This window comes from Protopterus annectens, chromosome 4.part0 (genome assembly GCF_019279795.1).
Source record: "Protopterus annectens isolate FY-2018-M chromosome 4.part0, PAN1.0, whole genome shotgun sequence".
Classification (NCBI taxonomy): Eukaryota; Metazoa; Chordata; order Ceratodontiformes; family Protopteridae; genus Protopterus; species Protopterus annectens.
Genome location: NC_056733.1, coordinates 207,336,289 through 207,351,610, shown reverse-complemented (window position 1 = coordinate 207,351,610; position 15,322 = coordinate 207,336,289). Strand labels below are relative to the sequence as shown.

The window sequence follows — 15,322 nt, the reverse complement described above, 5'->3', positions numbered from 1 at the left end:
ATACCAAAAGATATTGGGTCACAGACTTTTTTTTTTTTTTAAGAATTTGGGATATAGATTAGGTATTTCATATTGAAATTTTGGAATCAGTGTTAGACTGCCAAAGGGCTTAAGTGTTGCTTTAGACTTATGACCTTATTAATACTTTTATGCAACCTTTTTAATACATTTGACGTTGTCACAAAAAATGCTATTATGGTCCTTCCTGCTGGCATGTTGGGTTGTCCGGCCATAAAATTTTGATGACTAAACACACAAAAATTAAACAGACAACCCCACACCTCACACACTTTCTAGATAAGCAGAACACTTTTCTTTGTATGATGCCATATTTGTGGAAAATGTCCAAGCATCCTGCAGATAATGACATATGCCCAAGAAAGTACAGTTTTGTACCTACCATAAATGTAGATGTTAGAGTGCTAATACAGCTGCAGTCATAACAGATGGGTTTTCCTGCCATCAGGAGGGTCCTCTGTCGGCCGAATTCCAAAGTCTAGGTCCGGCGTCGGTTGTCGTCACTTCTTCCCTGACGTCAGTGCGACAGGGGTATAAGAACCAGCAGACACAATTTTCTTCAGTTTTTCTTGCCCCAGATGTCAGGTGCCCCCAGAAGGAAGGCAAAACATAAATTTATGTAATAAAAGCAAATGCAATAATCAAAAAACAGTAGTTGCAAGCAAATACACCATAAAAGAATACCCCAATGAGGTTGTATGAGGAGGTGTTAGCCATAAGGCCTGTCCCAAGAGGGGGAGGGAGGGAAACCTGGACTGCAGCTGTATTAGCACTCTAACATCTACATTTATGGTAGGTACAAAACTGTACTATGTTCATCGTGCATACAGCTGCAGTCATAACAGATGGGTAGAATCCCAAAGCTAATAAAGGGGTGGTAGGCACTAAGTGGAACTAGGTGGCGCCAGGATGCCCTGCAAGACTGCAGTGGCAAAGCCTGCTCTAGTTTTGGAGTATAATGGTAGGTGACAGTGCTTGGAGAAAGTATGTACAGAACTCCAAGTGGCTGCTTCCAAAATATCTTTGGTAGGAACCCCCCTGAGGAAAGCTGCAGAGGTAGCTGTGGCCCTTGTGGAGTGAGATCTGATGCCTGTAGGTACAGTTTTACCATGAAAAGAGTAACAAAAGCGTATGCAGTGGGCTATCCATTTTGAGATTGTCTGTTTGGAAATAGGCTTCCCTTGAGCACCTGTAGCATAGGACACAAAGAGTTGCTCTGATTTTCTGAAAGTCTTTGTTCTGTCCAAATAATAACGGAGCTGTCTGTGAATGTCCAAGGAATGTAGTAGCCATCTCCCCTTTGTTTTGTGGATTAGGGTAAAAGGTAGTTAAGTGGATCGCCTGATTCAAGGCTACCCTGGATACTACCTTTGGCATAAATGAAGGATTGGTTCGTAAGGAAACTCTGTCCTGATGGAAAATGATGAAAGGCTGCACAGCCATGAGGGCTTGTAGTTCCGAAACCCTGCATGCTGAGGTGATAGCTAGAAGGAAGGCTGTTTTCCATGACAAATATTGCAGATCTGTTGAAGCAGCTGGCTCAAAAGGAGGCAGGGTTAGTTTTTCTAGAATGAAATTGAGGTCCCAAGCAGGTACTGGTTGCTTCCTTGGGGGTTTTATATTCTTAGCCCCTCTGAGGAACTGTCTTAAGAGAGGGTGAGAGAATAAAGGAGGATCAGTGTTGTACTCTGCAGAAATGGCTGATGCATGGATTTTGATGGAGGAGAATGAAAGTCCACTGCTTGGCAGCTCGGCTAGGTACTGTAGTATGAGGTAAATTCAGTATTCCAGGATTCAGGCCCTTTTTCTGATTAGACACAAAACAGTTTCCATTTTGCAGAGTAGGCTTTTCTAGTAGAAGGCCTTCTGGCCTCCAAAATGACATCCTACACCTCCTTGGAGAGTAGGGTCTGCTATGAATTTAAGGAATCCTCCATGTGGCTAGATTGAGCGTTTTCAGCTGACTGTGAAGAGTTTTGAAGTTGTGCTGAGTCAGTAGAAGAGGCATTAGAGGCAGGATCCATGGTGGGGAATGCGTCAGGCTCCTCAGGAGTGGGTACCAGTGTTATCTTGGCCAGTCTGGAGCAATGAGAATCATCTTTGGTCTGTCTGCTCTGGCTTTTAATAGAACTTTGGCCAGCAGAGGAAGAGGTGGAAAGGCATAAACCGTCATTGTTGTCCAACTGAAAGAGAGTGCATCCACTTTCCAGGCCTGTGGATGAAAGGTCCTTGAGCAGAATTTTGTCAATTGGTAATTTCTGTGGGTGGCAAAGAGATATATGTCTGGCCTTCCCCATGCTTGAATTATCATTCTAAAAACGTAAGGATGCAACTTCCATTCGTGTGGATCTGTCATATTTCTGCTCAGGTTGTCTGCCAGTGTGTTTTCCTTTCCTGGCAGGAATTGTGCTTGAAGTTGGATTTGCAATTCCAGAGCCGTGTTCCAAAGGGACATGGCTAGTCTGCACAGGGGATATGAATTAGTTCCTCCCCGTTTATGTACCACATCACTGTGGTGTTCTGTCCTTATCAATAGCTGTCCTGGATGCAGTAGGTCTTTGAAAGCCATAATAGCATTTATTACTGCTAGCATTTCCTTTTGATTGATGTGTAGGTGCTTTTCTTTTTGTGACCATTTGCCCTGAATGCACTGATCTGTCATGTGCACCCCCCAGGCGTAGTCCGAGGCATCTGTTGGGATGACTTGATTTGCTTGAGGCTTGCAGAATGGGAGACCTATGTCTCTTTGGCATGCTTGAGCCCACCACAGAAATTCCTTTTGAAGACATGGAATCAGTGGTATGATTGCTTCCAAACTGTGGCTGTGCTGAGACCATATGTTTTTTAGGTACCTTTGAAGTTTCCTCGTATGCAGCTTTGCACATGGGATTAGCAGGATGCAAGATGCCATGAATCCCAGAGCCTGCAGTATTTTCCTTGCAGTCAGCCTGATGAAGGTTGCCAGTTTTCTGAAGTATTGAGTTAATTGCCCTTGTTTCTCTGGCGTGAGGTAGGCCATCTGGGTGTTCGTATCCAAGCTGGCACCCAGGAAAATTATTGTTTGAGAGGGTATTAGTCTTGACTTCTTTTTGTTGACTGTGTATCCCAGAGATTTCAACAACATTATTACAAACGCCAGGTGTTTCAGAAGAGTGTTTGCTGTCCGCTTGGATCAGGCAGTCGTCCATATATAGGTATATTTGTATCCCTTGAAGTCTGCAGAAGGCAATTACTGATGCCAGGCATTTCGTGAACACTCTGGGCGCAGTAGATAAGCCAAAGGGTAATGCAGAGAATTGATAATGGGATGAACCTGCAACAAATCCGAGGTATCTTCTGCAATCTTGTCTGATTGGGACATGCAGGTATGCCTCCTTGAGGTCCAATGTTACCATCCAAGACTCCTTGCCCAGCATGGGAAGAAGCTGCTGTAATGTGAGCATCTTGAACTTTGGTATGAGTAAATATGTGTTTAGGATGGATAGGTCCAAAATAGGTCTCCAATCTTTGCCCTTCCTTGGTACCAGGAATAGTCTGGAATAAAAACCTTGACCCTGTTCTTGTGCAGGTACCTCTTGAATAGCTTTCATGTCCATGAGATCTGAAATTTGTTTTTGTGCCTCTGCCCTTTGCTTGTGTGGCAGGTTTGGCATGCCTCTCATTTTTGGAAGGGTGTGAAAGTGGAATCTGTAGCCTCTGTCTATAATGTCCAGGATCCATTTGTCTTTTGTGACAATATGCCAATTTTTTGAAAATAATGCCAGTTTTCCGTCTAAAGGTGCTGCCATTTGAGCCTTGCTTGGCATGCAAAGGGGAAAGTCATTGGGTCTGCTTTCTGAATGGCTGTGAACTATCCTCACCCCCTCTTGGTGTAGGTGTTTGCCATTGTCTGCCTCAATGATCCTTGAGATTGCCCTCTAACTCTCGGGCGCCTGTATCTACCTCTTTGAGGTCTGTCCGTGGCTGGAAAGGACCAATTTTTTGAAGGCCAATTTCTACTGAAACGTGGCGGTTGTACCTGTAGGAAATCTTTCACTGTTTGCATTGATTTTGCCTTTTCCTCCATTTTCTTTAATACCTCCTCAGCTTTAACACCAAACAATACATCTTTTTGAAGAGGTGCATCTAGTAATTTAGCCTTGGCATGATCTGGTAAGGTTTGCTCTTTGAGCCAAGCATGTCTATGTATAACTGATCCTGTAACAGCAGCTCTACAAGAGGCCTTTAAAGCATCAAAACCACATTGCAAGGTATGTTTACCCACTTGCTCTGCACTATGCAACAAATCCTGTAGCTCCTTCAAGTCTGGTTGTTCAGGTTGTGACATTTTGCTTTTCAACTGAGATAACAAAAACTGTTGATACTTTAACATATGGAACTGACAGTTTAATGCCCTCATGGTTAAAGTTGCTGAGGTGTATACCTTTTCCCCCACCTTTCTAAAGCTCTGGAATCTCTCTGAAGGTAATGGATTTTTGGCAGTGGAGGCCTTAATTCCCTTGGGACCCTGTGAAATAGTTTCTGGGTCAGCCGCATGGCTTTTGTATAGGAACTGGTGTGAATCAGGAACCCGGTAATACCAGTCAGGCTTGACTGGAGCTGGAGGTAAAGAATCTGGGTTAAGGCTGGCCTCTGAATACACATCTAGTATGTCTAAGACAGGAGGTATAGCCAGAGGCCTGTGCTGAGGGAGCAAGAGGAAATCCCTGAGCCTTTCCTTGGAGTCCGAGTACTCTTGGCCTTCCCAGTGGAAGTGTTTCCTCAAGGTATGCAAGGTTTCCCCAAGAGAGTAATCCTCAGGGGGGGAGAGAGGGAATGGACTCCTCTGCATCAGAATCTTCGAAAGGGGAGTAAGAATTTTCCTGGTCCTCAGAATGTTCTGAAGTAATGGGGGCCTGGTCCGAGGAAGGGTATTCTTCCTCCACTCTGGGCCTTTTGTCCGAGGGGGGTTGAGAACCCCTGATAAGTGTAATCAAATCCTCAGCCATTTTGAGCATCTGCTTTTTAGGCATGGGGCCTTGAGAGGGGCCCTGTGGAGCTTGTCTTTTGGAATGCATGGCTGCTTTAGATTTAGTGTAAGCCTTAATGGAAAAGGAAGAAGGCCTGAAGACACCTTGAGAGGTGGCAGGCCTGTCTGAACTCTGAGTTTCCCCGCCAAGTGTGACTTCGGTATCTGTAGTCGGGGTGTGGGCCGAAGAGCCTGCAACCTCGGGCACAGAAGACACCACTAATGATGTGTCATCGGTAGTCAGGGGCTGCGTAGGTGCCTCGCTGAGAACCGGAGCACATGTAGTCGGCTTTAGCGTGGTGTCAGTAGAAGTCGCGGACCTCGTATGTCGGTCCTTATCTTGACGTCATTTACTCAAAATTGGAGTCTGAGTATCCGACGACATGTTGTAAATAAACTTTTTGCCAAAATAGTGTTGGGCGAACTCCGCCAGACGCTTAGTGCGTCTGTTGAATGTAGCACAAAAACGACAGGCCGAGACGTTGTGGTCTGGGCCTAAGCAAGGTATACAGAGGGAATGGAAATCCTTATGCGGTATTTGCTTCCCACATGAAATGCAATTATTAACTTTGTCTGACATCGGTCTGAGACAAGAAAAGTTTCCCCAACGGGGTACTTAGCTTTCAAGAAGTCTTCGGTTGAAAAATATTCGTAATCTCAGGAGCTGGCCAACCGGCACTTGCGAACTGCTTCTGCTTCGGGCACCGCGCGGCAAGAAAGACTGAAGAAAATGGCGTCGGCTGGTTCTTTTATACCCCCTGTCGCACTGACGTCAGGGAAGAAGCGACTACAACCGACGCCGGACCTAGACTTTGGAATTCGGCCGACCGAGGACCCGCCTGACGGCAGGAAAACCCATGTTATGACTGCAGCTGTATGCACGATGATCATCAATTCTTGCTTACTGAAACCAGCCAATTCTACTGCTCTCCCCAAAAAGAATGGCAGAAATTGATATTCGCACCAATGAACACACTTAGCCTGACAATGCTTAAGCTTTAACAGAGGGTGGTATGGTAAGAGTGATCTACTTGTATGAAGTATGGTTAGAAAAGTTTCAGCAAATTATAATGTAGTGTACTATAGCTGAATAGCGCTGAAATGTCAAGAAGTTTTGTCACCATGGAAAATCCAATAAAAAAAGAGCCCGCCCCTATATACACAACTGGGGCATGATTCTACTTCCAAGGTCTGTAAAAGAAATGTGCTTTGTTCTCAGAGACCTGAATCAAGATTCTTTCAGGCCACTTAATTTGCAATTCTTCATTTACACCTGTTTTTTGCCACTTTTCAGCAGAAAGCAGATGGAGTTACAGTTCATGGACAGCCTCATAATCCTGAGTCTTTTCTTCCAAAGGAGGTACAGGACTAGTTACCAGTGCTAATTCCTGAAGCAAAGGTGTTAAAAGTTCTCAGAATACTCTTCCTAGAGCAAGACAAAGATTTCTACACTCTCCAGCACCACATGGCTTGAACCAGTCAACTGCAGGACACTGAACAAACATGTGTTGGGTTATCTAACAGCAGGGCACAGGTGCCTAGAATGCTGTACACTGGATGCAACATTGTCATGAAAGGGAGTCAATCTAGTCTCCCTGAAAGGGAGAACTCCAATAAGAGATCCCAAAAAAAAGTGCTGCAGCAGCAAACCCCATGGTCCCAAACCAATGGAATCATGAGTTATAGAAAAAAAAATGAGACCACAGTCTGACCATCAAGTATTCACTGCAGGACCTGAAAAGCTCAGTCTGTACCTTTCAATCTCTGGATATTCCTATGCAGGAATGTCTGCTTTGACATACTGACATCCCCAATGTGACTAACAGGAACTTGCATCTCCAGCTCCTTCCTTATTTACACTTTGTTGATTGAGTTAGCCCCACTCTTCAGCAGGCATACACTTTATCTCTTTTCACTAGTGAGACTTCAGGCTACTGATGGAGTGGAGCTTCTCGGAAAAGATTTGTTTATTATAATTTAACTGGGTAAGTTGGCTGGTCTAATGACCCATGAAGCCTGGGTTATGGCTGGAAAGATCATACACAGTAAGGTTACAAGAGACAACAGCCGTACAGTTAAAACACAAATTCAGTGTTAACAAGATTCCAGTTAACATTACACAGTTGAAAGCACATGTACAGTATAACAGCACGCACTTCAGCCAGTGAATTTTCATCTTAGCTTGGGGTAAAGTCCGAGTGAAGGCTTTGACCATGGCAAGATTAAAAAAAAAAAATTAGTCTAGGACCTGGAATATTGCAAGATTTCTTGCTGCTGTCTGCAGGTGCATCATTTTCTGTATACCTATCTCAGGCAATATAAATCAGTACTGGTTCAGGTCTTTGGCTTCTAATCTGCAAAACCACAAATCACTCAAGTTTATTTACACACTGAATGCTGTTATTTTACAAACAGGGAAGGTCAGGATACAGATTCAAACAGCAGAAGTGGCAGAAAATTGGGGAGAGCAAAATTCTAGCGGTGCACATTTCAAGACACAATGCTAGGTGTGAATGCCAAGGAGTGTAAAAGCCACAGAAACTTCAGAATTGTGCAAGCTGAGGATATCAAAGACAAAGCTGTACCCTGTATCCACTGCAGAAGACCTCTCAAGTCAGACCTGCAAGTCAATAGCAGTTTTGTAGGGGAAAAAATGAACCAAAATTTTAACATACATACCTGTAGTTAAGACTTCTATACCTGAATAAAAAAAAGGTAAACCTACCTATATTTGTAGGTGGCTGTTTTCCAAGTAATGCTTCTTTGTACTTTCGCAAACTCTCATCATCTTGGTCCAGCTCAACAATCTGTTGAATACTCTTCTGTGCTGGGGGCTTGTAGTTTATACTATGCTCATCCTGCTGGTTCTCTGCAGCAATCTTGGCCAATTCTTCTGGAGTTGGTTCATGTTCTGCCATGTTTCTCTCCTTGATACACCTCACAACAAATACAGACCTATGAAATCAGAAAACAGTCGAACACTGAATCTGGGCACCACATGTTCTGCTTGCTCCTACCTCCCTAGCTATACAAGCTTACAGTAAAAGTTGGGCTAGTGAAACAAAGCTACACTAAACATTAATGAGAAAATGGGCAGTCCACCCACACCACAGCACTACCTGTGCTACTTTTCTGTTGTAATCTGTAATCGGCAGTGCTCACTACTGTATTAACAGGAAGAATGATATACATTTCCTATTTAAAAAAAAACAAAACATGGGGACTCCAAGCGGACAGATTCCACACTATACTGCAGACATTCTGGCAAGGTCCAAAACTGTTTGGTAGCAAAGAATGACAAGCTTCTTCCTGCATTTTAAGATTTGACCTCCTCTGCCTTAATCTGCTAACTATGCAACTGAGCGAGTCATTTAACCAAACAGTACCCCCTAGCCAGAGTCTGAAAACGGTCAGTATGGATCAGTGCTAAACTGTAACTAAATACTATGACATGCAAGGAAAGAACAATTATGAAAAACTGATTATGGCATTAATCATAGCTGGAAATTAGCTGAAGTCGAAGTTTACCCATGCAGCCAGACTTTCAGAGTTTTGGGTATTTCCGGAGAAGTCAAGTCCCCTCCTCAAACAAAAGGATAAGCTGTAAAAGGACAACAAACTAAAACATCTCCAGTTCAAGCGATTGAGTCTATTCTGGAGTGCCGGGAGGTAAAATCTTGACTAGACACCATCAAAGTAATCGGCTATCCAATTAATGGTCTGAAGTGAGAAAAACAGAAGTCCCTCAACACTGGAGTGTTCCAAAGTATATAGAAGGGGGCAAATCAGTACTACAGTAGAGGCTCCAGAATTCAATAATCTACTTGTGTCAAGTCTTGCATAGTCGAACTGCCATCATACAGAATAGAAATACTACAGCAATAGTTACCATTATCACAGGATAAGGGTAGGAAACTACATGCCCTGTAGCAGCAAAACTACACCTACTTTTGAGTAAGGTTGGGGATCCAAGGGGGTTAAAGATCAGTCAGTCCTGTCCGAGCAGAGAATACCCTCTTCAGAACTTCGAAGGCAGATTGTCCCGGGGGGGAGAGAGAGAGAGAGAGACCCCAGCGCAACGAAGGCAAGCTTCTGGACAGCTGTCCTCTCCCACTCAAAAAGCAATCTCCCAGAGGAAGAAGTTAGAGTGGAGCTATCCAATGCTGAAGCACCAAGGCACAGAGACTGCTCAGACAGCTCTGGAGTTGACTCTGGCACCTCTGATCCAACAGGAAAGCTTTGGCTCAGAGTCATCCGGATCCAAATAAACTCGGGACTGGAGCACTCTGAGTATGCTTCAGATGCGAAGATAGTTATCTTTGCATCAGAGCCAGATGGACCGGGAAGGCTCAGATCCAAGGACTCTGAAGCAGCCAAAGGGATCAGATGAGGCACTTAAAGTAGTGCTGTGATGAATGGATGGGCCTTCTGACCTGAAGGGTTAAGAGCTAGCAAGACCACCCATCTGAATCTCTGCAGAGAGGAATTTCTGCATCATTCTTTCCACATGTTCCTCTGTCAAACTTCTGAATGAACAAGTAGCAACTAACACTAGGTAAGACTGCAATCCAAATTGTAGCTTGCTACAGATCCCCCCACCATACCCCAAGATTCTCACTACACCTTTTTAAACATACTGGAAAATATTAAGATAGAACCAAACACCCTAATACTGGGTGACTAACTACCCTGCCATTAACTGGGAAAACTACTCATGTCCCAACACCTTTGCGCAACGGTTCTTGGAATTCATAAATTCCAACGCCCTGGATCAACTAATCCATAGTCCCACCAGTGGCTCCAATATCCTAGACCTGGTCATTACCAACATGGCAAATCAATGCTCCATACCTATGGTCACCCCCTCGTTAGTCAGGTCTGACCATAAGCTAATCACCCTTAACATCCACATCCCACCCCACCCCCAGTAAAGAAACCACCATAAAAAACTTCTCCAAAGCCAACTTCACGCTACTCAAGTCAGAAGTGACAAACTTCCTGACACCCATGCAGACGGGAACTGAAAGTTCAACTGCTGAATCCTACACTAAGGCACTGTACGAGCACATCCACTCATGCATGAATCGTGCCATCCCAAATAGAACCAAAATGCTCTCATCCAAAAAAAAGGAAGCCAACCTGGTGGTCCCCTGCCATAAAAAAACTTTACAACAAAAGGAAGAAACTTTTGCAGAAAAGAGGAAAATCCCAGGATGCAAAATCTCCCTTACTAGCCTCAGTAAGAAACTGAGATGCCTCAAAATCCTCCAAAGCTAGTTATGAAAATAAAATTGCCAAAGATTCCAAAGACAACCACAAAGCATTCTATAACTATGTCAAGAATCTAAATGGCAATGCTCACATCTGCTCTGAGCTAAAACAGAATGGCAATAAATATACTGATCCAAAGGATATTGCCAATATCCTGGCAGATCGATTCAGTGCCAACTTCACCCCCCTCTCACCCCCTAAATGGCCCATCTCAATACCGGAAGATTGCCAAATTCCAGTAATAACGGCCACACAGGTACAAAACGCACTCTCTAAAGCCAAGAATACAGCATCCATGGGACCAGATGACATCCCGGGCTGTGTACTACATGAACTACAATATAAACTGGCACCTCACCTAAGTGTCATGTTTAATCATAGCCTCACCTCAGGTTTCGTGCCCACTGAGTGGCGCAGAGCTACAGTTATCCCAATCCACAAGGGGGGATCCACCTTGGATCCCGGAAACTACCGTCCCATCAGCCTGACAAGCCTCATCTGCAAGGCCATGGAGCGTATTATCATGGAACTTATAAACAAAGACATTGGCAACCTTCAAACACTGGACCCTACCCAGTTTGGGTTTGTGAAGGGACGATCTTGTCTACTGAACCTGATTGTCTTCTTTGAATCAGTCTTCAGAGCCATGGACAAGGGTAAGGTGGTCCACACAGCCTATCTAGCCCTTGCCAAGCCCTTTGACACCATCCCCCACTCTGGAATCATAGATAAACTTACTAAGTTGGGTATTAATCCCTATGTCACCCAATGGGTTGCTAAATGGCTTACTGATAGAACCCACACTGTAAAAGTAGCCGGCTCCAAATCCAGCTCCAGACAAGTGACAAGTGGAGTACCTCAGGGTTCAGTCCTGGGGCCTCTCTTGTTTGGCATCTACTTCTCTGAAGTACAGGTCAACACTAAGGGACTCTGGCTAACAAAGTTTGCAGATGACTGCAAACTGGGAGCCATTATTGAATCCCCAAATGATGTGGACACTCTACAAAAGGGCCTTACAGAAACAGATGCTTGGTGCCAGAGCCATGGGCTCAAGCTCAGTGCCAAGAAATGTATTGTTATCCCCTCTGGGAAAAAACATGTATCCATGAATTACCATATAGGTGGCAGTACACTAAACACAGAAAGTGTGATGAGACTTAGGGACACAGGTGGACAGTGGTCTCACCTTCGATAACTACATCGCCACAACAGTCAGGAAATCCTTCTATGTGGCACACCTCATCACGAAGGGCTTTTCATCCAGAAAAAAGGAGGTCATTGTCCCACTGTACTCATCCCTCATTAGACCTATTATAGAATACAACGCCCCATTTGGTATGTACCTCTCAAGACATCTGCAACTGGAAAGGCCTCAGAAATACCTCACTAAAAGAATCACAGGCCTAAAGCAGATGCCCTACACTGACCGCCTTAAAAAACTCCAGCTATACTCTGTCGCATATCGTCTACTCAGAGGCGATCTCTGCTTAACATACAAGGCCATGTCAAACCCAGAGCTGTTGGACATGCTACACTTAAAGAAATCCCAATCCCTCAGAGCTACACTCCAGGGATCTAAACCTTGTCATCACAATAAACAAAACATGCTGGAGGGATAGGTTCCTGACCCAGAGACTCCCCAGACTCTGGAATAGATTGCCCATACATGTCAAGCAGAGTGCCTCTTTGGACCTCTTCAAGAGGAACCTTGACGATTGGATGGGAGAAAGGAAATTCACCCCAGGGATCACGTCAGTCACCCTGCTAGACAGGGGTCCAGGAAAGTAAATAATGTGGGATGAAATAGCCAGGGAATTGTTATGGCTAGGCTTGTATAGGCCCTAGGGCTGATAGCCTAGTACCAACCTATGAACCAACCTATGAACCTAGATGCCAGAGAGGGGGGGACTTTGAATGGTGCCGCTCTCAAACGTTAGGAGTGTCTTAAGGGTGCTAGGGTCAATGGAGGAAGAACACCTCATCCTGGGAAGAGGTGCAAGACCCAAGGCAGTCGGATCTATTGGTCTTTGTTGGATCAGAACTAGTTAAGGTCCACTTTTTGCTTTGGTTAGATTAAGTACAGTTGTGTACACTTACCGTAAATTTAGATGTCAGTGTATTCACCGTTTCAGTCATCACATTTGGGTTATTTGCCTGCAGGTAGCCCTCAGTTGGCCAGAATACCAGAATCTTGGGATTTCTGCATTGGATGCTGTTGCTTCTTCCATGACGTCAGATCATCGGGGGTAGAAAACATGCAGCCAACACCACTACACATCAGGTTTTCTTGCCCCCGATATCAGGAGCCCCCCTAAATAGGTAGCAATTAGATGGTGTGGAACATCCCCAGCAAAAAGCAAATACCAACATAAGGTATGCCAAACAAAGGATAGATAGAAGTAAAGAGAAGTCAGGGGACTGGAGGGAGGGTAACCAGGACTGCAACAATGAATACACCTGAACATAGACATTTATGGTAAGTGTACACAACTGTACTATGTTCATGTTCCACTGTTGCAGTCATCACATTTAGGTTTATTCCCAAAGCTGAGGGATGGCTGGAGGCAGTCGAGAAGCACTACGGTTGGCAAGCAAGCCCTGTAAGACTGCTGTGGCAAATCCTGCTCTGGATTTAGAAAAGACAACTAAGTGGTAATGCTCGGTGAAAGTGTTTACAGACCTCCAGGTTGCAGCTTCCAGGATGTCCGTGGTAGGGATTCCCCTGAGAAAGGCTGTAGAGGTAGATGTAGCCCTAGTGGAATGTGTTCTGATCCCCTTTGGGGTAGGTTTCCTATGGTGTTTGAAGCAGAAATGGATGCAGTGTGCTATCCATTTAGAAATGGTTTGCTTTGAAATGGATTTGCCTTCTGCCTCTGCAGCAAAGCAGACTAGCAGCTGGTCAGTTTTCCTGAAAGGCTTAGTCCTGTCCAGATAGAACCTAAAGCTGCACATGTACATCCAGGGAGTGCAGGATCCTTTCCCCTTAATTCTGAGGATTAGGGAAAAAAGTTGGCAAATGGATTGGTTTAAAGCCAAACTAGATACCACCTTGGGCATAAATGATGGGTTAGTCCTGAGAGAAACCCTGTCCGCATGGAAGATGAAGGGTTCCACGGCCATAAGGGCTTGCAATTCAGACACTCATTTTGCTGAAGTGATGGCTAGAAGTAAAGCTGTTTTCCGAGAGAGGAATTTTATCTCTGCTGAAGCAGCAGGTTCAAAGGGAAGAAGCGTGAGCTTTTCCAATACAAAGTTAAGGAACCAGGCTTGGGTGGAAGCTCTCCTGCAAAGGGGGGGGGGTTGGCTCCTCTCAGGAGAGGGTGAGAGAAGAGGGGTGGCTCAGCATTATAATCAGCCGAGATGGCAGAGGCATGAATCTTAATTGAAGAGAAGGATAGGCCTTTGTGGAGCATTTCTGTTAATTAATATAGTATAAAAGGTAAGCTATGAACAGTTGTGTCCATTCCCTGAGACTGGCTCCAAGAACAGTATCTTTTCCACTTTTCCAAATAGGACTTTCTAGTACTAGGCCACCTGGCCTCAAGGATGACATCCAGCACCTGTTTGAGGGTTGATGGTGATGAGTTCAGGGTCTGTAGCGGAGGATACAAAATCTGGCCCTCATGCTGGGACAGCAGGGAAGGGGTCTGAGGCAGGTGCCATGGTGGCACTACCTTTAGACTGCACAAAAAAGGGTACCAGTGCTGGCGTGACCAGTCTGGTGCAATCAGGATTGTCCTTGGCTTGTCTTATTTGATCTTTAGTAGAAACTTTGAGAGGAGGGGCAGAGGGGGGAAAGGCATAGATTGAGAGTTTTTCCCATGTAAAGGACAGGGCATCCCCTTTCCATGCTTGGCTGTGGGGAGTTCTGGAGCAATACTTGCTCAATTGATAGTTCTGAGGAAAAGCAAAGAGGTCCACCGCTAGTGCCCCCACCTGTGCCTCAGAAGCTTGAATATGTTGGGTTCCAGTTTCCACTCATGTGGGTCCATTAGATTTCTGCTTAAGTCATCTGTCAGTGAATTTAGTTTGCCTGGCAGGAATTGAGCTTGCAGGTGCACTTGGTTGCTCAAGGCTGTGTTCCACAGAGCCATGGCTAATCTGCAGAGTGGGTAGGAATGGGTTCCCCCTGCTTGTTTATGTACCACATAACTGTGGTGTCACAGTCTTTACCAATAGTTGCCCTGGAAGAATAAGGCGTTTGAAGGCTGTCAGAGCATTCGGTAAAGCTAACATTTCTTTTTGATTGATATGCAGGTGCATTTAACTTGGGCTCCATTTGCCTTGAATACATTGTCCTGCATGTGAGCCCTCCCATACATAATCTGATACGTCTGTTAGGGTTTGAGCGGCAGAGGGGTGCGAGGAAAGTGAGTCCCTTGATGTGGTAGCAGGCCTCTGCCCACCAAAGGAACTATGTCCTTAGACAAGGAATGATAGGAATAGTTTCCAGGTCCTGAGAATGTTGACAGAGACTTTTTAAAGTACCACTGAAGTTTCCTAATATGCAGTCTTGATTATGGAATTAGTAGAATGCAAGAGGCCATGAACCCTAGGGCTTGCAGTATTTTTCTTGCAGATAACTGGATTTCGGTGGCCAATAGATTGAAGTAGTTTGTCAAATAAATTTGTTTTTCCAGAGTGAGGAATGCCATCTGGGAAGTTGTGTTCAAGCTTGCTCCCAGGAATACAATCTGTTGGCTGGGTACCAGATGTGATTTTTTTATGTTGACAGTGTACCCCAGTAAAGTTAGAAATCGGTTTACAAATGTCAGGTGCTGTAGTAGCAATTCCTGACCGTCCGCCTGAATCAAGCAATCGTCCAAGTATGGGTAAATTTGAATTCTTCTCTGCCTGCAATATGCAATGGCTTGAGCTAGGGATTTTGTGAATACCCTGGGCGCAGTAGATAAGCCAAAGGGAAGTGCAGAGGACTGCATGCATACAGCTGGCTCTGAAACGTAGATATTTCCTGCGCGATTCCCTTATGGGGATGTGCAGATAAGCTTTTTAGGTCTAGGGTGG

General features: G+C 44.8%; 1 protein-coding gene across 1 annotated transcript in view; it reads right to left on the bottom strand.

Moving 5' to 3' along the window:
- The window catches only part of ARHGDIA (Rho GDP dissociation inhibitor alpha), a 556,749-nt gene that overhangs the window by 353,741 nt on the left and 187,686 nt on the right, over nt 1-15,322 (bottom strand). The window contains exon 2 of the mRNA XM_044068209.1: nt 7,752-7,981. Within this exon, the coding sequence (XP_043924144.1) occupies nt 7,752-7,944 (193 nt within the window). The 5' untranslated portion in view covers nt 7,945-7,981. The remainder of the gene's footprint in view (nt 1-7,751; nt 7,982-15,322) is intronic.